The following is a 24,353-nucleotide window of genomic DNA, read 5'->3' as shown; positions in this document are numbered from 1 at the left end:
AGGCATGCAGCTGAAGGGAAAAGTGCTGCTTCAGCCATGCTCAGCACAGTTTTCTCATCAGGAGAATGAGTTGCTTGATCATGTAATGCAGTTTAACAGGCTGGCAAGTGCTGTGGTCCCAAATTACCTGTGGTTCTCCCAGAGTCCTGGAGGCTGAAGATACATTTATTTATCTTTCTAATTTGTTTATTCATAATTGTACAGGTGGGTAATGCAATTATTTGGCAGCAAGTCATTGTAGTCCTGAAGCAGCAGCAGAGGGCCAGGTTGGGCAAGGTGGTGGTGTGCCTGGTCCTGATCTGGTGCCAGACATGGAATCCTCAGAGGAGGAACAAGACACCCCACATCTGAAGGACCTGAAGGACCAGGCAGGGCCCCCTGAGTCCAATGCTGAGGATCCCCTTGATAGGACTTCTGGGTTGATACCTGAGGAAGAACCTCTGGGCGTTTCAGAGGAGGTCCTTGAGAGTGCTGGTGCCAATAGAATAACAATAGCACAGTGTGTGTCTACAGGCCTAGAGTCAGAAGCCTACTCTTGAGGAAGGTGTCTTTTCATGAGTAAGCAATCTGATACTTCTTCACTGCTCGCAGCTGTGGTTATATGTCCCTGAGGTATACTTTTAGTGTTGCTACACCAGTTCTCTGGAATCAATCCCTGCACTTTGATGTAAAGGGGCCTTGTGCTTCACTTTGTGTAAGGGAGAAAGTACAAGCCATTTCCCATCATGCCTCCATAAAATAAAAAGGGGATCCTTTGGTAGGTGTAATTGATGAGAGGGTACAACGTTTTTCAAAAGTCACACAAGGAGCTGCCCAGGAATACATTGTAGGGTAAATACAGGACTTTCTGTTTTATCAGAATAAATTGTCAGTTGAATTGGAATGGGGGTTGACTTCCGCAGTTATTCTTTTTCCTGCTATAGCTCTAAGTAAATTCTAGTTATATCAGTGAATTTTACAACATAAATATTGTGAAACATATTATACTGTACCCATCAAGAAAGATTTATATTTTCCAGTAATTATATAGTTATAAAACACCACCATTATGTAGTTACAGTAATAGCTGCTTAAACTGTTCAGAAATTGCTCCCTATTCTCTAACAATGACAGGCTCTGAACAAAAATGTATAAGTTGTTATTGCAAGTGTGTTATCCTGAAATAACAGCCTTTTATTTCATCAAGCAAGAAATTGCAAAGGTTCCAGCCACACCTTTCTGAATAGTTCACCATTGTGCAATTCAAATCAAAAAGATTTTGGTGTTTTTTGACCTAACTGACAATATGGATTTGATTGACATTTGGAGAACAAAAAATCCCTTAGGGAGAGAAGGGACTTTCTTCTCTGAAGCCAAAATGACCTGGACTAGAATTGACCAAATATGGATAACTAGAGGACTGGCACCAAAGACTAGAAAGGTGGAATGTTACAGATAGGTAGCCGTGTTGGTCTGCCATAGTCAAAACAAAACAAATTCCTTCCAGTAGCACCTTAAAGACCAACTAAGTCAGTTCTTGGTATGAGCTTTCGTGTGCATGCACACTTCTTCAGATACAGTTGATGGACTTCCATTTCATGCGGCTCAATGTGGTGCCTTCCATAGTTCCAGTTACAGATAGGTAGCCGTGTTGGTCTGCCATAGTCAAAACAAAACAAATTCCTTCCAGTAGCACCTTAAAGACCAACTAAGTCAGTTCTTGGTATGAGCTTTGGTGTGCATGCACACTTCTTCAGATACCACTTCAGATACCAGGTATCTGAAGAAGTGTGCATGCACACGAAAGCTCATACCAAGAACTGACTTAGTTGGTCTTTAAGGTGCTACTGGAAGGAATTTGTTTTGTTTAGAAAGGTGGAAATCTGCCCCAAAACTTGCTCCGACCATAACGCTGTGAAGATGGAAATGAAACTAACATTAACTGGTTCCTTCAGATGGAAGATGAATGACACCCTATTAAGAGACCAAGAGATTGTTAAGAAGGCCCAAAAGACTTTGAGAGACTATTTTGAAGTGAATCTGAAAACTACAGTTGAAAAAAAGAGTAATCTGGGATGCAAGTAAAGCGGTCATGAGGGGGTTTCTGATACAACAGAATGCTATAAAAAAGAGAACCCAAAATGAGAAAAAAGACAAAATCTTGGAGAAAATAAAGGAAGGAGAGAAAAAATTAAGATCGAAACCAAAGTCACAGGAGATTCTGAGAGAAATTAAATTATACCAAGTACAATATTTGAAATTGATAAACCAGGAAATTGAGTGGAAAATTAAACAAATGAGACAAAAGACTTTTGAATCAGCAAATAAATGTGGGAAACTGCTAGCGTGGCAGTTGAAAAAAAGACAGAAGCTGAACACGGTTACAAATCTTGAGGTGGAAGGAAAAAACATTCAGAATCCTGTGGAGATTAGAAAGTGCTTCCAGAGATACTTCAAACAACTCTATACCCAGGGGCCACAGAACGAGACTGAGATAGACCAATTCTTAAGAACTAATGGATTACAAAAAATATCTCAAGAAAATAAGACAATATTGAACTACAAAATAACAGAACAGGAGATTGAAGGTGCCATTCAAAACATGCAACTAGGCAAGTCTCCAGGACCGGACAGATTAACCTCCAAGTACTATAAGACTTTGAAAGACTATTTAATTCAACCATTAAAGGAGGTGTGCAATGAGATTCTGGAGGGAAAGAAGGCGCTGGAGTCGTGGAAAGAAGCTTTCATCACATTAATACCAAAATCTGAATTTGAAAAGACACAACTCAAGAACTACCGTCCCATATCCCTTTTAAATGTGGATTACAAAATCTTTGCAGATATTTTAGCAAATAGATTAAAAAGAGTTTTAAATGAAGTGATACATAAAGATCAGGCAGGCTTTCTTCCAGGCAGACATCTTTCTGATAATACAAGGAACATTATTGACATTTTGGAGTTATTGCAAATGAATATTAATACAAAAGCAGTTTTAATTTTTATTGATGCGGAGAAGGCCTTTGACAATATTTCTTGGAATTTTATGAAGAAAAATCTTAAGGGAATGGGAGTGGGACGGGGGTTTGAAAATGGCATAGAAGCAATTTATTCAGAACAAAAAGCTAAATTGATAGTTAACAATGTGGTGTCAGAAGAGATTAGAATAGAAAAAGGAACACGACAGGGCTGCCCTATCTCTCCATTGCTATTTATTTCGGTCCTGGAGGTGCTTTTGAACATGGTCAGAAGGGACCGGCTGATCCAGGGAATTAAGGTCGGAGCTAAACAATATAAACTTAAGGCTTTTGCAGATGACTTGGTTTTGACGTTACAGGAGCCAGAATCTAGTACGAAAAGGGTGTTAGAATTGATTCAAGAATTTGGTCATGTGGCAGGATTTAAACTGAATAAGCAAAAAACCAAGGTTTTAGAGAAAAATTTGACAACAATGGAAAAAGAAAGGTTTCAGAAGGAGACAGACTTATCTGTGGTTAAGAAAGTGAAATACTTAGGGATTAACATGACGGCTAAAAATTTGAATTTATTTAAAGATAATTATGAGAAATGTTGGATAGAAGTTAAGAAAGATCTAGAAATTTGGTCAAAATTGAAGCTTTCCTTGTTGGGTCGGATTGCTGCTATAAAGATGAATGTATTGCCAAAAATGCTGTTTTTGTTTCAAACTTTACAGATTGTGGACAAGATGGATTGTTTCAAGAGGTGGCAAAGAGATATTTCTAAATTTGTCTGGCAGGGCAAAAAGCCCAGAATAAAATTTAAAATATTGACTGACGCTAAAGGAAGAGGGGGGTTTGCCCTGCCAGACATGAAGTTGTACTATGAATCAGCAGCATTCTGCTGGTTGAAAGATTGGCTACTTCTTGAGAACACTGACATTTTGGACTTGGAAGGGTTCAATAACGCTTTTGGGTGGCATGCATATTTGTGGTACGACAAGGTAAAAGCTAATAGAGCATTCAAAAACCATATTGTCAGGAAAGCTGTGTTTAATGTCTGGACAAGATATAAAGACCTATTGGAAAACAAGACCCCAAGGTGGCTATCACCTATGGAGGCTAAGGCTTTGAAAAAACTCAATATGGAGGCCAAGTGGCCGAAATATTGGGAGATACTAGAACAGGATCGAGACACATTGAGATTGCAGAGTTTTGAGAAATTAAAAGATAAAGTGCGAGATTGGTTACACTACCATCAAATTAGAGAGGCCTTTAACTTGGATAAAAAAATAGGCTTCCAGGTGGAAAAATCGAAATTAGAAACAGAATTGTTAGAACCTAAAACTAAGATACTTTCGAGAATGTACAACTTGCTGCTAAAATGGAATACTCAGGATGAAACAGTTAAATCAGCTATGATTAAATGGGCACAGGACATTGGTCATAACATTATGTTTGCTGACTGGGAAAAGTTGTGGACCACTGATATGAAGTTTACGGCATGTAATGCCTTAAGAGAAAATATTATGAAAATGATCTATAGATGGTACATGACCCCAGTCAAGCTTGCAAAAATTTATCACCTGCCTGACAACAAATGCTGGAAATGTAAAGAAATTGAGGGAACATTCTTTCACCTTTGATGGACATGCCCAAAGGTTAAGGCCTTCTGGGAAATGATCTATAATGAACTAAAAAAGGTATTTAAGTTTACCTTTCCTAAGAAACCAGAGGCCTTCCTTTTGGGCATTGTCGGCCAATTGGTGCCAAAGAAAGACAGAACATTCTTTATGTATGCAACAACTGCAGCAAGAATACTAATCGCAAAGTATTGGAAGACACAAGATTTGCCCACCCTGGAAGAATGGCAGATGCAAGTGATCGACTATATGGAACTGGCAGAAATGACTGGCAGAATCCGAGACCTGGGAGAAGAGTCGGTGGAAGAGGACTGGAAGAAGTTTAAAGAATATCTCCAAAAACACTGTAAAATGTTTGAATGTTAAAATGATATTGGATATAAAGAGAATAGGGCATCAGTGACATGGTAAAAAGAAATATGTAAAAATGTTTTGAAGAAAAAAGGGGTAAGACCAGAGTATTATTATGTCGAGACTAAACAAATGATATAAAGGATTAAGTTATAAAGAACATGTGATAAATGGTTTTAAAAGGAAAGGAAACCAAAGGCATAATAGGTTGAAATGTATAATATTGAATAAGATTGGAAAGAGGGTAGGGAATTGCTGAATTTGATTGTGTAAAGGGGAACACAGAAAAGGGAGATGTGAGGAAGTCAGGAAAGAGGGTTATAAAGATAGTAAGTAAGAAATAATCTTTTCTTTGTTTTTTGTTTTTCCTTTTTTATTATCTCTCCTTTTTGACTTTATATTATTTTTAAACTGTTGTTTTTGATTGTCTTTCTTTTTTGTTTTTCTTGATTGTGATGTTTGTTTTGTTGTGCAAAACCTTAATAAATATTTATTTTTTAAAAAAAAAAAAGATTTTGGTGTTAATTATTTATTCCCCGCCCCTTAAGTGCATGTGATGGCACTGAGTACATTTCTAGGTATCCAAATAATAAATGTTCCAGATACTAAATAATAGTTCCAGTTACAGATAGGTAGCCGTGTTGGTCTGCCATAGTCAAAACAAAACAAATTCCTTCCAGTAGCACCTTAAAGACCAACTAAGTCAGTTCTTGGTATGAGCTTTCGTGTGCATGCACACGATCTGAAGAAGTGTGCATGCACACGAAAGCTCATACCAAGAACTGACTTAGTTGGTCTTTAAGGTGCTACTGGAAGGAATTTGTTTTGTTTTAAATAATAGTTGTTTCCTTCTTCATCCCTGACCAGGATTTACTAAGGGTAGATCCTTTAATGGAATTTTCTGAGTTCTTTGTTCTCCTTTGGTATAGAGTACTAGGTGGCAGTCACCAGGGCCATTATAAACCAAATCTGAATCCTATGGGAAAACCAGGACAAAGCTGGAATGTAAACATATAGTTAAAGGATGCAATCCTAAACACAGTTACTAGGGAATAAATCCCATTGGGAATTACCTCTGACTAAATATGCTTAAAAATATGCTGGACAAGTCTTTTCAGAGTCAGCACTAGGACTTTCTCCTGGCAGATAACATCTGACACGGTACCAAGGAGTCAGGATAGGCAAACAGGAAGAAGGCTGAGATCTCAGAACAGGCAAATGGACAAGATAAGAATAAGGAATTTAGAGCTTGCTCAGAGAGGAAAAAACAACAGTTAATATGATTCACAAAGGAACTGTCCAGCCTGCAAGTGGTTTGTTCCTACTTCCTTTTAGAGGGACTGGTGGAAGGCTGAATGAAACTAAAACAGGACTCAGTTTGGGTCATTTGGACTAACTTTGCTTCAGGTCAAGCAGGGCAGTCCTGCTGAGCACTAAATTATATCCAGTTAGGAAAATCTCTTAGTTTAAGAAAATTGAAGAGTGCAAGAATAATACCTTAAAAAACAACAACAATTGAAACATGTCTTTGAAGCAGTTTTTAGATTTTGATACCATGGACTAAAACTCTCAGGCTGAAACCAAGTAAATTAAAGATGAAACATCATGATGGGTGTGGAGAAAGGGGAGGTGCAGCTAATGTTCAGTGATACATATCCCAAAGTCATTGTGGATAAGATTGCAGCCTCAGTAATTCCAGTGTAATTCCAGTTTTATTTCCTATTTTTCCAGCCTGTTGCACCTGCACATTGCTGTTTTTAATATTTAATAATATTTATTTTGCATATTATTCAACATGCAACATTATATTGGTTAATATTGGTTAATATTTATTTAATATTAAATAATATTTATTTTGCATATTACTGTGTCTTTTAGGATATGCACTGCCTCATGACTTTCGTAAAAAGGTGGTATTAAAATGTAATAAATAAAGCCCTTCCAGTTACTGAGTGGGGAAAATAGAAATGCTTCTGTTGCATTACATGACCAATGGGTTAGTAGTAAGACTGTGAATAAATCAAAAGAGTGAAATCTTTCCATGTGTACTCTATCAAACCATGTTTATCACATCAACCTCAAAGTATCCCTGAGCGATACTGTGGTTCACACAGGCATACATATTCACATGATTTCTTTACACTTGATTACAGGCAGCTGAGAGTCATATGGAACATGGTGGTTGCCACGGGTTTCTTTTAATGTGCCTGCCCTCTTCTCATATAAATGAGGAAGTTGTGGTATGCCTTACTTTAACAATAACAGGAGTGTGTAGAATAGTGTGCTGGACTTATATCCATTTCCATGCATTACCTCCCACCAATCTGTTGTTTTAGACACTTTCCACAGTTCCCAATACTGGAGCCAAGAAGTGAGAAAATTGCCTGGAGTATTGAAGGTGAGGTACGGGTTGGGGTGAGGATTCGTGCTTAATCGACTTGGTCATGTACACAGAACAGAAGATGGTAGGATCCCCCAAGACCTGCTCAGCAGGTACTGGCTTGCGTGGCTATTCCCTCCCCCTCCCACAGAATGGAATAAATAAACACACAGGACACCAGAATTTAGGTTAATGGGTGAAAAATGGCCACAACTTCATTGATTACAGGTAAGAGCGGTATTGGCTTTAGGCATTGGCCCTATCAGACTAACCGGTATAACCGGGAAGGGTTAAGCACCAACAGGGGGAGTCCCCGAGATGCACATCCCTAGGCGCTCCCCGAGGGGTTACCGCTCGGGAGCGCGCTTTAGGCCCTAGCCTCCGTAGGTTTCGGACGAGGTGACGCCCCCCGGAGTCCTTTAACGAACTACCCTTCAACATTTGGGGGAGGTGATGGCGTTCCTCCCCCCCATCTCATTTGCATAATAAGACCCCTGCCAATGCCTAACCGCCAAAACCAAGGTGTTGTGACGTTTTGCTATGAGGTAGGCAAAAAAACCAAGTGGCTTCCAAAATATAGCCAATTAGCCAAATGGAAAAACTCCTACCAGGCCCCTTGCGGCGACCAGCTGAAGCCCATAGCAAAGTACAGATGAGAACCTAGAGGGCGGGAGGGTGGGAAACCACAGCTGCTGAAAGGAAAAGAAAGGGGCGAGCATGGGCTGCCCCGACCTTAAATGCCCCTTACAAGTTCCGCCCCCGCCGCCAGCCGATTGGCTGGTGCGGTGAATAATGAATACTAATGATCCCGGGATTCCCTGGGTCCCAAGGGGCTGCAGCCGGCCCCGCGAGGGTGTGAATGGGGCGTGAGCCCGCAACCCCGCCATCCGGATGTCGGGAGTGGCATTCAGGATAAGACCTGTTGGCAGACCAACTCTGTGTTACAAATATGTCTGCAAGCATGACATGAAGGCTGGCAACATTAACCCCGCCATATGGGAATCCCTGGCAGACAATCACAGTTCCTGGAGACAGACAGACAGCTTGTGTATCCTCAGCAGGGACCATAGGAGGCATGACTGCCAGGAGGAACACAGAGAAGAAATGCCATGGTGCACCTGTAGCAGGAAAATTGGACCCCTTCATCTGCCCCACCTGCAATAAAATATGTCTCCGCTGTATTGGTCTATACTGCCACAGCAGGTGCTGTAAGTCTCCAACAGTTTGACTTTATCCCCGAAGGCACACTCTTCCATTGTCTCCAGAGACAGATGAATGCCAACAAATATACCTTCTGCTTTTATAAGGGTATAGGGGTGTGTGTTAATGATAACCCATCATGTCTGGTTTCGCCCTGAGTGTGTAAACTGTTTCCACTGAAAAACATTGTTTGAGGTGATGTAAAAGATCTCTCCACAGTGGGTCTCTAATGACCCAGGCCAGCTTTTCTGTCCATCTAACCCAGTATTCTCTATTATAACTGGGCACATCCAGGGTGCACCCCAGAATTGCTTGTGTGCTACACTCAGTATAGAATCTGTGGGCTTGCTTGGGAATTATAGCTTCTTGAAACTTTTCATGACATTTCTAGGCCTCATGGTTATGGACAAACGTCTGAAAGTGTGTGTTGAAGGCACTGAAACAAGTCGTTATCCCAGTGTGCCACAGCAGATGCCACCTCCTCTGTCTTCCACTACTCCAATCCTTGTGAAAACATTCTGTTAAAATCCTATTCTTCTAGTAATGGTAAACAATGTATCCCATAGCAGGATTTGTGTTTCTTTGGTGCAAGAGATGGAGTTACTTTGTCCAAAATGAGATATAGATATAGTAGAGTAGGCAACCTAAGGCCCGGGGGCCGGATGCAGCCCAATCGCCTTCTCAATCTGGCCCGCAGATGGTCCGGGAATCAGCGTGTTTTTACATCAGTAGAATGTGTCTTTTTATTTAAAATGCATCTCTGGGTTATTTGAGGGGCATAGGAATTTGTTCATCCCCCCCCCCCAAAAAAAAATATAGTCCGGCCCATGGTCTGAGGGATGGTGGACCAACCCACAGCTGAAAAAGGTTGCTGACCCCTGATATAGATGAATATAGACTTTACCTAGTGTCTTTTCTCTAATAAAGTTGCCCCTCTTTCCTATCTGTTCATTACCTCTGACAGGCAGACTTTATAATCCAGAGAACAAGGCAAAGACAATGCTTACAGAACTGGCTGTTTTCTCTCCTCAGTGCTGTCAGAGCAGTGCAGACAGCCTGGCCCTTTAATTAGGCCAGGCTTGGAGCTGCTCTGTTTCCTTGCATCTGGCTGGCACTGAGGAAGTAGAGATGTAGCCACTACGGCATTGAGGCAGCCAGTACTAGAGAGAGTCTGCAGCAGAGAGGGTGTGTGTATGTGTGAGTGAGCAATCACACAGGGAATCTGACAGTTTCCCTCTCGAAAGGGAGAAGACAGAGGCTGAGAGGCTGGAGAAACTAGGCTTCTGGTAACTCTGGATGCCAGGATCCCATCCAGAAATGTGCTGATTTTTCATCCATATTAATTCATCCCAAACCAAGCTGGTTAAAACAGCAGACGGCGTGTCATTCTCCAGGTAAGCCCTTAATGCTCAGTTGTGTGTTGGGTAACTTTGTAGGGCAACAAAAGAGTGGGAGATTGGGTGAGGCCAAGTAGCACAGGAGGCAGCGACTGTATGGGACCCTGGCTTTGGGGGGGGGCAGGCACCCCTTGAGTGTAAGATGTCCCTGGCCAATCCCTGAGCAAGGAATAACTTTAGCTTGCTACTGTTTCCCATATTTTTTTTAAATGAACAAATGAACAAAATCTTTTGCTTTGTTACAAAGCGGATCTTGCTAATTTGTCTTGATGACCGAGAAACCCATATTGCAGGTATGTGACCCACATTTTGTGAATGGGAAAGGGAGCAAACAGAACATGGCACACCAAACCTTTCAGCTGTCTTGGCAGCTGCTTCTCCTGCTCCTGCTGCATCACTAAGAGACCTGCACTTATGTATTGAACATGTATCATATTAATTATTTACTGTAACTCATCATGGTATATTAGCAAATGTTCCCAACCCTCTGTTGTTAAAAGTATTCACCTGGGGGCAAACAGGACTGGTTTAGTTCTAATTCTGCTCCACCGTTTTTGAAAAGAAATAGGGGTAAGGAGTGCTGGAGGTCTCACACCCCCCACAAGCTATTGGATTGGAGGTTTCACTTGACTATAGGGGTTTTCCCAGTTTTGGGGACAACTGATATATTAGGCTGAATTTTTCATGTGATCAAATACGTTGTAGTCTTAGTAGAGGGAACTCCCAAGTGAGCGTCTATCAAATTGCTCCAAGAAGGTGAGTGAAAGGAGTCTCTCCTTTATTTCATTCTCAAGTTGAACTTTTGTCTATTTTATTTAATATATTTCCTTTCAAGACAAAGAAGCCTGCTCTAGATGGTTTGCCATAAAAACAAAACAGTAAAAGTATAAAATACAATTGACCAAAACAATAGCATACAGTAAAAACATTTCAATCAATGAAAAATTTGTCACAGAACAACAGTTTACAAGATATAAACCAGCATTCTCATAGCATCACAGCCTAGAGTGAGTTTGGGCATTTCATTAGGTTTGTGGGTTCTAGATCAAAATTTAAATTTCTTGTCTGCATGGCAAGACTAAGACTAGGCAGTGAACCCCAGCAGGAGGCTCCATCTTAATACCTATTATAATTAAATATGTCATTGGCACCAGTAGTTTGTTTTCCCATTTTAGACCTCTTGTCCTGGACCAGAGAGAGGATCTCAAGAGTGCGTGTAATAATTCAGTTGGCATAACCTCAAAAGTTGTGGGAAGGGGTGTGACCTGAGAGGGGGGTAGCTTAGTGTAATAAGGGCAGTCTCTGGACAGCTAGTGAAGTATCTCAGATAATCCTATTTAGAATAATGTCCTTATATTCCAGTCCTGAAAATAAAACTCCATTCAGTTTGCTCTGTTGGCTCATTATTTCTGACTCTGCTCCAGCTTTCAGCTACCAGGAAGTTGGGTGAGAATGTGTGTCACGTCTCTCTGAGCTTTTCACAACTTCTCCAGGTTTGCCTACAGGTACTAACCTCTGCTGTCCATGCTTCTGCCTTTGCCTTGTCTTGGGTAGGTGGTGGTTTATGAAAGTTTAAACATTTGCAGCAAAGAATATGGTCTGAACATGTCATGGTCCCTTCCAGCTCCATGATTCTATATGTTAGGCTTCTGCTTCTGAAGCTAAGTAGAAGTAGATCTGGTTAGCAGTAGATGGGAAACTGCCTGGTATACTATGCATGCTGTGATCAACTCCTTGGAGCAGGGATGGAGAACCTGTGGCATTTGCTGGACTACAATTCCCATCATCAATCAATTATTTTCTTTGTAGGCCTCCTTTCCAAAGTTAAAAGCTCAAGGTGGCTTACAGCATGAAAATTAATTACAACCATAATAAAGACAGTCATAAACAATAAGTAGAACATCAAAACGTATACAACCAGATTGAACAATTTCCACATAAAGCATAAGATGACCTAAAATAAAGATACAACAAACTAATATCAATAACAGCAACAACTCCTCCTCAACAAAACCCCCTAAACAATACCCCAGCCCAAAAGTCATCTTTGATCATTGGCCATGTTAGCTGGGGCTGATGGGAGTTGAAAGAGCCAGTGTCACTCTAGCATAAGGCTCCACTAAACAGTCATGTCTGTGTACAGCAGGCTGTGGGGCCACTACAACAAAGTCCTGTTCTGGGCACTGCTAGATCTTTTTGAGTGAAGATACCTGGTGTAAAGCCTCTACAGAATATCTCAAAAATGAGGGGGACCTATTGTTTAAATAACAGATTTACTGTCAAAAACCCTTGCTATGGATCTCTTTTAGCTACTGCATACAGACAAAAAAGAGTCATTAAAAAGACCAAAGATTTTAAAGACAACTGTACAGGCGATTATGTTCCCAACACCGGGCTTATCCACACTTACCTTTTGCTCTACTCTGGATCTTTCCCTACAAAAAACTGCTCTTTAATGCTGAATCAGTGTAAACAATAATTTGGGTTTTCCGCATATTACCATTTGCTCCAATTGAACTTCAGAGAACAGGTTTTCACAGGAATAGCTCCAGAGCAAAAAAAAGGGGGGCACTCTGACATGGAGCTTTAAAGTGCGGACCGAACCTAGAAAGAGCAGAGGGAGCTAAGTGCAGAAAAGCCCTTAGTTTGGTTGCAGCAACTCTTTATATTGCTACAGCCATGCTATTCTGTTGTGGCAAACTCTGAGAGAGCCCGCTTCCTGGTTCTTCTGCAGTCTTCTTCTGGGAAGGGCTGTAGCTCTGTGGTGGACTATCTGCTTTGCATGCAGAAGCTCCTGGATTCAATTCCAAGGATCTTCAGGCAGTGTTGGGAATTGTGCCCTGCCTGAAATGCTTGAGAGACACTGTATAACCAATAAACACACGAGACGTAACCGGCTGTGTTCTTAGATAAATAAGGTATACTATTCATGTATCAAATAATAAATTTCAACGGAAGTAACTCATAAAGTTCAACAGACAAACAAAGCAGAAGACCCAGTGGATCAGATCATTCTCTAATCAGTTCATGCATAAGGTCGACCGGGGAATAGTGTCTATTCCACCTGTCTGTTCATAAGGTCCAAACAATCCACATGAAAGGTTGTTGCAGTTCCACAGAATCCTTTCACAGAGTCTAAGACAAGGATTTCTGAAATATTGGCCTTGTTTCACCGTCCTGGGCTTCATCAGTAGTTAAAGCTCATATGTGATATTACAGGACAGTGGATCTTACGGCATAGTAGTAGCTGCTACTACTATGAAAGGATTCTGTGGAACTGCAACAACCCTTCATGTGTATTGTTTGGACCTTATGAACAGACAGGTGGAATAGACACTTACACGCATGGACCTTATGCATGACATAAGAATGATCTGATCCACTGGGTCTTCTGCTTTGTTCGTTTGTCTGTTGAACTTTATGAGTTACTTCTGTTGAAATTTATGATTTGATACATGAATAGTATACCTTATTTATCTAAGAACACAGCCAGTTACGTCTCGTGTGTTTATTGAGTATGCTTTACATGACCGTAGGTTGGTTTGTTGTTGTTTTGAGAGACACTACACACACAATTGGAGAAGGTGCCAGTTTTTAAGAATGGGACACTTATTTTCCACCCTGTTCACATGTACACACATGAACACACACCGCCACTGCCCCTGGATACAGTGGGAAGAGGATCTTTTGCTAGGGAGAAAGTAGCAGAAATCCAGGGTTGTTTGTTCTTATAATATTAATAAGATTGTAGGCTACTACATTCCCAGAAACTAAGAAAGGATGGGGGGGGGGGAATCACAGGGTGCTAACCTGTGGATCTGTGTTTATTCATTACAGACTGCCTCACAGCTACCTGCATAAAACATAAAGACCAGATGGGTGTTGTTTACTTTGGTAAGATAAATATGAAGGTTACTGATGATTTAAGAGAAGAAAAAAGCAGGCAGTGATAAGTCATTGGTAAACATGAAGCTGCAGCCAATCAGTGTCATGGCAGACAGAAATAACACATGCATTGTGCATGAAACCATAGGGACTTGAGTAGGCAAGGAGAGGCTTTGAGTCAAGATCCATATTCCATGGCTTCCTGCAGATTCATATGGTTTGATGTAGCTGGTGGTGAGCTCTGAGTATGGGTAGGCTCAGCCAAAACCTAGTGGTCAGTGGCAGTTCTCAGGGTTTGGGGAAATACGCACCCTGTCATCCATCTCCTGTCTTATTACTGTTTTGATTGTTGCTGTTCTGGAGAGCACAGCAGCTAACCACTCTAACCATAACAGCAGCTTTAAGAAACCAGCAACTCCCTTCCACCCCCATCTGTTTCAACAGGTCACTGCTTACATTGCAAAGAGAAATGCAAGCACTGAATCGATACATGTTCAGGGTTGATTAGCTGCTTTGCATAGCACCTCTGTTTGTTTTTCCATGCCATCTTTTTCATGAGCAGCAGCTGGCCAGAACCTCTCCAGTGTAGCCAGTGCTGCATCTACAAGGTCACCTGGAAACAAAGGTTTATTTTCAGAATACGGATCATCTTCCAGTTTGCTTGAGCCCTCAGTGGGGCCCAGACTTTCCAACGGACCAATGAGAGAAGGCAGCATCTGTTCGCACCATCCCATAAGCCACCCACGGAGGTTACCTGGGTGACCAATTCACACTTGTGGAAAGGAAAAGAGTAGAGAGTAGCTGGGATGTTAAAAGATACTTGCAATATTTGCCAGGGCATTAATTATTAACAACAATAAATTTGAGAGATGGGAGATCATGAAGTAGGGGAAAGTGGAAAACTCCAAGCAATGGGCAGCTTTTAAAGGCTACGTACACACCATACATTTAAAACACATGAGTCCTCTGAAAGACTCCTGGAAACAGTAGTTTCTTAAGATTGCCAGGAATTGCATGTCCGTGTGTGGTGAACTTCAATTCCAGGGATATTTTGGTGGAGGTCATGTACTTTAAATGTGTGGTGTTTACTGCCTAGTTCTGATCATAGGTGTATAATCTTTGCCCATGTTTTCCTTGCAACTGTTTATGAGCATAGATTTATGCAATGACTTATATTATATATATTGGACACCCAGCTTTAAAGCATGGACCTGTGCCAGAAACATGGCACAAAGGAAGTCTGAATGAGCCCTAGGGCAACATTATCATTGGACTATCCACTATAACCCCAAGGTCTCATTCCTAGTCAGTCACCACCAGTTCAAACCCCATGAATGAAAATAAGATTTTTTTTTGCCCCTATATGCATCAGTTTACACCTGTTTACATTGAATTGCATTTGGCATTTTCCTGCCTACTCTCAGTTTGGAGAGGCCCTTTTGGAGCTCTTCACAATCACCTTTTATTTTAATGACCATAAGCAATTTTAATTAACAACCTTGGCCACCTGACTGCTCACTCCTAACTTAAGAGCATTTATGAACAAGTGAAAAAACACAGGTCCTTGGGGGACTCCACTTTCTACATCTCTCCATAGAATTGTCCATTCATTTATACTCTCTGCTTCCTTTTACTTAACCAATTCTTGATCCACAAGAGAACCTCAGTGTCAGAGGACAGTGGTATTTCCCTGGGTTCTGATGGATGGGTAGGATCCTGGAGAACTTCATCTCTGGAGACTTTTGGCGCAGAGCCAGTGCAGGGCCTTCTCTATTGGCATGTCCTTGTCTTTTCTTATTTTCATAGCTGCAGTCGGTGGGGCCTGTTAGTTTCACCTGAAGATCATGCCGGGCTTGTACTGCCGGCCAGCCTGGACAGCCCTCCCTCTAAAAAGCTCTTGTGTGAAAGCCTGTGCCAATGGGTATTCCCTGGGAGTCACTGCCCACCTTACTTACATCAACTTGGAGGAAGAGCCTATAGATGGTAAGAGCTTTTTGCAGCTACGGTGGTAGGTTATGACTGCACAGGTGGTAGATGCTGTTCTAGATCTATCAGGAATGTAGGTGACTCTGCTGCTTCGGATGCATGATTCCCCATTGGTCAAGATGTTGGATATGGTATAAGTCCTATTAATATCTGAAGAGCAGAGAGGACAATTTTCTTCTCTGTTGAAGCACTAGGTAGATTGGAGAGCTTCCATCTTGCCCAGTGCTGTGATGGGAAGAAAATACCATCCCTCACTCCTCTGCTGATCTGCACGGTTCAGCTGAAGAGGGGTGGGGGATTGTGTGTGTGTGTGTGTGTGTGTGAGAGAGAGAGAGAGAGAGAGAGAGATTTGGGTGCAAGGGGTGGACTGATTACCAATGGACAATCCGGCTTTCTATGCACAGGAGTCTTCATTTATCCCCTGGAGGAGTCAGAGGTGGTCTCAAGCTTTGAAGCTATAACAGGAAACAGAACCTCCACGTTCCAGATCCAGAACCGGCCCAGTGTGGAGGACTGCTGCATTGACTGTAATGCAAGCTGGAACCAGCCACTCTGCTGCACCAATGGTTGGTTGTGGTAACATCTCCTTGCAGTGCTCTGCCTCTGGCACTGCTGAAATGAATAGCAAGGTGGGGCTTGAAGCAAAGACATCAATTCAAGGCAGTTTCACATTTTGGGGGTTATGGAAGAGTTAGCCAAAGGTGATTTTTCTTCTGCTTTCATGCAATAAATAGTTCAGCTTTCCATCCCAAGAGCACTATCCCTAGGCTAGAACTCAAGGTAGGCTACAATGATCCATTAGAAAGCTGCTAAAAGGCATGAGCTATGAGTCATGCCCCAAATCTCAGCTCTGCTGTGAACGCATCTAGTAACCACAATCTAGCATTAGTTGGTTTTGGTCAAGCCACTATCCTTCATCACTCCTTCTGTACTATACGGAATAATAATACTGGACTACCCAACAGGATGTCTGTCTATAAGTCATACAAATAATGCATATGAAGCCACTCAGTAAATTTCCCACTGTTGAGCTGTTCATTAAATTAAATCCCAAGGGGATGCCTCGGCTGATGTGTGCAACAGTGGATAGGTTGAGTTTTCCATGAAGAGAACTAGGCAGCCACAGGTAAATCTGTGGCTTTTGACCTAACCGTTCTCACAGTTTGCCAATAGATACAGTGCCAAGAAACTTAAGTGAGATAATCATGAAGAGTATTTGGGGCTCCCCAACCTGCACAGAGGTGCTGCCATTCCAATGGTAACTTTCAAATCAGAACAGGAAATGAAGGCTGTGCAATGACTCCAGTCTTCACCTTGCTGTATGGGTAACTCAGTGAGAAGTGTGGCTCCAAGACAGTGATAAAGTAAAGGCATTAGCTTCCCTCATGAGTGTGTAGGAGGCACCATCCTAGCTACCTCCTCTCTGCCTTCTGCCCAGGTCACTTGATCCTTGACGAAGACTTAGCACGTTCCACGTTCATCATCAGCACAGGCCCCGTTGGGCCTTCGGAAACCTTGACTGTAGTCTTCAGCAGCAGTCGGGAACTGGCAACCCTGGCAAACGGCGCCCTACGTGTCCTCTTCCCCTCTGTGCTCACGCCCTTCGCTGTATCCATCCCCGAAAGTGAAAGTGAGGCGAGAGGCTTATGTGACGACAGGTTGGCCCTATGGTGATTTTCATGGCTTTCTCAGAGTCTATGCTATGCGAAGGGTAGGGACTGGAGGAGGTTATAGGGACCACTGACAGCTGGCAAGTAGTTACGGTGTGTGTAGGTTGCAGGAATCAGAGCTTTCCTGCTGACTCATATGGGTTCTCTAGCAAATGGGAGTGTGGCACAAATAATTGATAATGGGAGCCTGAGCCAATTAGAAACTGGCTGGGAGTCACATGACTCAGCAGCAGCAGCAGCAGCAGCATCCCTTTTATAACCATCCCTTTTATGAGTGCCTTTGCTTATTGAACCAAAATGACACCACTCACTCATAAGAGGGAATCATCAGCATGCCCAGAGGAAACCCTAAGTGGAAAGGAGGGATCCCTATTGGATCAAAAAATGCAAACTAGATGGGAGGTGGAATGGAATGCAGTATGGTGCAGGAGGGCACTCCACTGTGCAACGTTTTGTTGAGGTCCCTCTTGTGTCCTTCAGTGGAGCATTGGACAAAGGCTGGATTGATGGTTTTAGAATAGCAACTTATGACCTTTTGCCACAGTGGGAGATTGGAAATTTAAATGTACAGGCTAGTGTTCAAGTCTAGCAGTCTTCTCTCAGAACCCCTTTACAAATTGATGTGTTGAAAACAGCTTGGTTGCAACTGTGCAGAGTTCAACATTGTGGGAGGAAAAATATGAATCCCTGTGACCTCTGTGTGTGTTGGGTAAAGAACAAAAGAATCAGTTGGTTGCCTGGATTCAAAATGCAGGGCTAAACTCACTCTCCAGCAGGAGAGAACACCCAGTAAAAAATGTAAAGGTACCCCTGCCCTTACGGGCCAGTCTTGCCAGACTCTAGGGTTGTGCGCTCATCTCACTCTAGAGGCCGGGAGCCAGCGCTGTCCGCAGACACTTCCGGGTCACGTGGCCAGCGTGACAAGCTGCATCTGGTGAGCCAGCGCAGCACACGGAACGCCGTTTACCTTCCCGCTGGTAAGCGGTCCCTATTTATCTACTTGCACCCAGAGGTGCTTTCGAACTGCTAGGTGGGCAGGAGCTGGGACCGAACAACGGGAGCGCACCCCGCCACGGGGATTTGAACCGCCGACCATGCGATCGGCAAGTCCTAGGCGCTGAGGTTTTACCCACAGCGCCACCCGCATCCCAGAACACCCAGTAGGAGCGTTTAAAGTCACAAATGTTAAGCAGCACAGTAAAGTGTTAGGAATGCAGGTTCCTAAACCTTTTGCATATCCCATTTAGTCCACTTGCGAAGCGCTTCCTTCTTTCTACTTCTCTTGCAAGGAACAGGCCACACACTGCCAAGGAAGTTCAAACTGCTTTGCTTACAGATTCAAAGGTCAGATTCATGCATTTATTCAAGCAGTAGCAAGGAGAACACAGGCAGAATATTCTTGGATAAAAAAAAATACAGAGAGATAGCTTCAAAGATGTGCTCTAAGCTTGAAGCAAAGCTTAAGACACTTCTTCGTTGATCAGTTACATGGCGAGGAGAGAGGGAACAGGAAGAGAAGGCTTCACTTCCTCCCTCATCAGAGAAGAGGGTGTGTGACCTAATTGAGTCTAGGAAACACAGCTTTATTGTCTTAACCTCTTCATACACTTAATTAGCTCTATTCCTGCTAGTTGTATTTGACTGCAATTTCCCACAAACATATGGTGAAACTACTGTGTTTCCCATATCTACGAAAGCATATATATATATATATATATATATATATATATATATATATATATATTTGTTTTCAGCTCATCTGCACAGATCCAACTAAGCTATGATAGCAGCACACCAAATTCACACCTCAACCCATATGAACATAGCTGCCAAAAATAGGCCCCTCCCACTGAGGTGAAAGTTTCCGAAAACTTCCCTGATTCTGATTAGTTGCTCTTGTAAATATGCCCCCATGGGTTGCAACAGAGGTCCAGCCACGGAATTTCTCCTGCAGAAAACAAAGTTTCTTTTTTTCCGCATCTGTCTGTTTTTCTTTTGGAAAATGTCTATATGGAGCTAAGTGATTTAAACTCCTGGGCAGATTGTCTTTAAAAATAAATAAGTTGTATTCCAAATTCACTTTCGGCTGTAGTTGCATTTCCCTGCCCGCAGGAGGCCACTTTGCAGGCCTTGGGCTGTGTTGTGGTGATTAGCAAATGTATCCCTTGCCCAAGAACTCCCACAATAAGGTCAACCGCCATGCATGCCAGACAGCTCTAGTTTGTGACTTTTCTCTCTCTTCCTCCTTCTTCATCAGCTCTGCCAGTTGTTTTGGATCCACTACTCTGAAGAGTGAACAGTCTTTCCTTGTGCCTCCCCAGGATACAGATATCTTCAGGGGTGAGGTTTACAATGCCTTTCCTTACGAGTTCAGCTTTGAGATGCTTGTTAAAGGACCCTGTTTGCTGGCAGGTATGATTTAGTATCTAATTTCTGTGTGTTTTGCATTTGCGGTCACATGCACAGCATTACAATTAAAGCATACAATTTTAACAGTCACAGCGTCTCCCAAAAAAATCATGGGGACTGTAGTTTGTTCATGGTGCTGACTTCACAGAGTTATAGTTCCCAAAGCCCTTAACTACATTTTAAAAAACAAAATCCAAAGTGGTTTACAAAAAGAATAAAACAATGAAATTATCAGCAAAAACAGTTAAAAACAACTATTTAAAACATTCAAAGAATAATTTAAATCGATAAGTTTAAAACCAAATTAAAACACATATTAACCTTATCTAAGGTTAAGCGTATCTAGATAGGCTTATTTCTTTATTTAATTTATACGCTACTTGATTGCGAAAACAAAACAAAACCCTCCAAACAGTTTACAAAAAGATAAAACAAGAAAATCAAGAAAAAATGCAATACTTTAAAACAGACAAAAAGTTAAAATACCAAAAGAGTTTAAAATTCACATCAACTTTCTAAGCATCGATAGGATTGTCTAAACAAGGCGCTAAAAAGAGTACACTCAAAGTGCCTGCTTGATCTCAATAGGCAGAGAGTTCCAAAGTGTATGTGCTGCCACACTAAACAAATGCAGAATGAATATTTTGTGGCACCTGTAGCAGTGCCAGTTCTACCAATCGAAGCGCTCAAGTGGGCACATGTGATGTGAGGCAATCTCACATGTAAACTGGTCCCTAGCTGTTAAGGGCTTTATATTCTAACAGTAACACATTAAAGGGGCAGATGGAGCTCATCAGCCTGGGAAGGTAGCCCATCTAAGAGAAGGAAAACTCTGATTCTAAACCTCCACTGCCTTGTGGGATATCTTTGGGAGAAGAAAGGGCTAAGGAGTAAACCCTACACAAATCCGGAGTGGACTCCCTAAGATGGTTGGACACCTCCTTCCAATAACTCCTGCAGCCAAGCTGCTGCCAAATGTATTGCTCTTCTTTCCTTTGGACCCAATCAGTGAAGCTGAGAGGGGCAGGTCTTGTCATCTCGGCAGCGCAGGGCCTCCATACACACTGCCGAGGCTTGCGCCCCAGGGAGGTCACTTTGGTGCCACTAACGCAGCAGTTTGACTTCACCCCGGGAGGCGCTCTCTATTGTCCCTTGAGACAGACAGATGCCAGCAACAACACCCTGAACTTTGCCCAGTAGCAGATTGACAACCAGTGCAGAGCTGTGAGCACAGGTGTTCTGTGATGCCAGGGTCTCATTCTGCGCTAACTGCAGCTTCCAGATCAAGCCACGGAAAGCCCCACATAAACCCACGAAAGCCCCACGTAAACCACATAATATATATATATATATATATATATATATATATATATATATATATATCACAAACACATGCAGAAATGTGGAGAACTGAACCTGAGATTGGAAAAGTGAGAATCTGATAGAAACCAAAATGCCAACAGTGACAGGGAGCAGATTCCTTCTACTGTCCGCTCTTGATCCAGAAGTAAATGCAATGGCTGCAATGCCCTTTCATTCCTTCCATTATCCAGGACTACGGGAAATGCAGGTGATTCACTTTTGCTTTTGCTCCAGATGATAGATAGATAGATAGATAGATAGATAGATAGATAGATAGAAAGATAGATAGATAGATAGAGATAGATTAGATAGATAGATAGATAGATAGATAGATAGATAGATAGATGATAGATAGACAGACAGACAGACAGACAGACAGATAGATAGATAGATAGATAGATAGATAGATAGATAGATAGATAGATAGATAATAGATAGATCTCATTATCTCAGAAGACTGAATACTTGGGTTTCAAAGATGTCTTGCTTTAAGGAGGACTGTGGGGAAGTGACAGTGAATGAAGGTGTTCCAGAAGTGCTGTCTGGTTAGTGGCATCGTGAAAGATTTATGAAGCAGCCCCAGAAGAGGAGGCAGAATCTTTAGTTATAAAGGCGTCAGAAGAGCACTTCATAAATGCTTGTTCTGAACCTCTTTTAGGAATTGGTTAATCACTAAAATAATATATGCGCTACTGTGGTTAACAAAGCAGAGATTTTCACCACATGAATAAAGTCTCTGGTTTTTAAACCATCTATATTGCGCATGCTGAGTCTATACTCTTTTTAGTGCTGAGTCTATACTCTTTTTCTCTCATGAAAAAATGATGGCTGTGGGAAGAAAGGAAACAAGCGAGAGTGTGCGTCGTGGGGGGGGGGAGGGAGACGGAAGCAACTTCAGAAAGCCCTGGAGCATATGCTTGAGACAGACGAAGGAATTAATCCCATTAGGAGTTGGCTCAAGTCCCATGCCTCCGAGAAATGCTGCACTCGTGGCCTTGCTGGGCTTCAGTCTAGTAAAAATGTCTTTTGCTGCTGACGAATGACTTCATTGTGGTCTGTGCATAAAGGTAAAAAAAATGGCGGGGGAGTTGTGTGCTGAAAAATTATCTAGCTCCATTTATCTAGCAGTGCAGATAAGCTGGCAAGTATGTACCTTAGTGTAAGCTATATAAAGGCTTACCCACACCTTCTTTTGCTTCCCCACTCCGCAAGAAACCTGTTCTTTAACGCTGAATCGGAACAAATGGCAACTGGGTTTTCCCGCAGATTGCCGTTTGTTCCGATCTGCCACTAATTAGTGGGTTTTCTGGGGGAAAGCAGCAGGTCAAAGGCAAAATTGCTTAGACCCATGCCTAGAAAGCTCAGGTCAAGCAGAAAACTGCTTAGACCTTTGCTTTCTAGGCACGGGACAAACAGAAACTGTGGGTGAGCCCTAACTGCATTCTTTTAAATAAGTCTGTGCTGGATTAGTGTTGTGGCCACAGTATTGAAACCTTTATACATTTTGGAACGGTTTGCCAAAGAGCGGTTTGAATTCTGTAAGAGCTGTAGATAAGAGAGGGCGAATTGGCGGGACCTTCAGGTCGGGAGTGAGAGTCCCTGGGCTGTGTGTTTCCTTGGACATGGCTTGTAAAAACACACAATTCCTGTTATGTACTGAAGTCTCACCCTGGGCCAGCAGGGGGATACTGTAGATAGTTATGCAAATGAAGGATCGAAAGTGACGTTCAGTGATTGGATAGTTTGTATGCAAATGAAGGATCGAAAGTGACGTTCAGTGATTGGATAGTTTTAGAAAGTTGCAACAGTTACGCTGTTCTGGAGCTCTATATAAGCAGGCTGATTGAGCTCTTCAGTTCAGTTCTGTTCTGGCCTCTGAAATAAACAAGAGCTGTTTGAAGAATCGCTGTGTCGTCTGATATGTTCGCCCACAACCTAACAATTCCAAACAAGTTTATGCTGAGGAAAGGGCCTTTATCAGTTCCGCAAATTTTCACATTTGCTTGCTTTTTTCTAATTCTTCTGCAACTCAGAGGGCACACCCTAAGCACTAGAAATCTTACAGCCCTCTTCTGGCTCTTGAGTTACACTGAACGCTCACTGCAGTGCTTTGCCTTTGCAGCCATAGGGACCAGCAATTTCTTCTTAGTGAAAACAGATTGTAAAGATGCTAAATACTGAAACTTCTTTTTAAATAAGTATTATTTAGATAAATATCTGAAGATGGAGGAGGATGAGGTTTTTTGTCACTGTTTGGCTGCTGTTAGATTAGGTTTGGTCCCGCCCCCCCAATATATAGTTTTGATTTTTAAGATTTTATTTTTAAAAAATTACTGTGTTAGCCACCTTACCTGATTCTTATTCTTTGAAGAGGCATGGAAGAAGAATGCCTCTATTGCATTGCTGTTATCTAATCTCCAAGGGCAGATTTGTGTGTGTGTTCATTCCATTACTCAGCGATCAATTATTCTCTGTCAAACATGTGAGCTGTTTCCATTTAAATCTACTCTGTTTATGTCTGAGATCTAATTGATGTACAAGTTCGTTCATCCACACATGTTGGTCATCACTTGATGGCAAGTCTTCAAGTGAGCACAAGTGCATGGTAACGAGGCCTTGCTTGGTGCTGTTAAACAAATGCATCTATTTCCATCTGACACACTTTCAAGCAGGAGTGGGAAACCTTTGGCCCTGCAGATGCTGATGAACTACAACTCCCATTATCCCTGGCCATTGATCATGTTTGTGAGGCTGATGGGAGTTGTTGTTCAGCAACACCTGGAGGGCCAAATGTCCCCCACCCCTGCTTTAGCGGTTATTACATTACAGCAGGCAATAAAATCCTCTCGTTATTGCAGGATTGGAGAGCCCATCCCATGCTCTTCAGGCTGATGCTAATCCTTTTGCCAGCTCTGCCTCAACTATATGCATCACCTTGGCAGAGAAGCACAGATGTGACAGGAACCTGGAGATTATCTTGTATCCTTGTGGTAAGAGAACACTTTGAAGTCAAGGGATTCTGCGATCGCTACAACAATGGAACCTTCTGCTAATGTATAATACACACTGCAAGGGGGAATGTAGGGGCGATAATCCGACTGGGGAGCCTTAGGACTGAACAATTTAATCTTCCA

The 24,353-nt window shown here is 42.2% G+C and overlaps 1 protein-coding gene across 4 annotated transcripts in view; it reads left to right on the top strand.

The window, feature by feature from the left end:
- VWA5B2 (von Willebrand factor A domain containing 5B2) overlaps positions 1-24,353 on the top strand; it is a 132,866-nt gene that overhangs the window by 82,309 nt on the left and 26,204 nt on the right. For 3 of the 4 annotated variants that reach the window (XM_081862133.1, XM_081862130.1, XM_081862131.1), the window contains exons 3-7: positions 15,599-15,775; positions 16,183-16,344; positions 17,217-17,448; positions 19,706-19,860; positions 24,078-24,209. In XM_081862133.1, coding sequence (XP_081718259.1) covers positions 15,637-15,775; positions 16,183-16,344; positions 17,217-17,448; positions 19,706-19,860; positions 24,078-24,209 — 820 coding nt within the window. In that variant the 5' untranslated portion in view covers positions 15,599-15,636. The remainder of the gene's footprint in view (positions 1-15,598; positions 15,776-16,182; positions 16,345-17,216; positions 17,449-19,705; positions 19,861-24,077; positions 24,210-24,353) is intronic. The other variant, XM_081862132.1, reaches the window with a different exon arrangement.

This window comes from Podarcis erhardii, assembly GCF_964252035.2.
Source record: "Podarcis erhardii genome assembly, chromosome: 5".
NCBI classification, from domain to species: Eukaryota; Metazoa; Chordata; class Lepidosauria; order Squamata; family Lacertidae; genus Podarcis; species Podarcis erhardii.
This window is presented reverse-complemented; position numbering and strand designations above follow the sequence as displayed.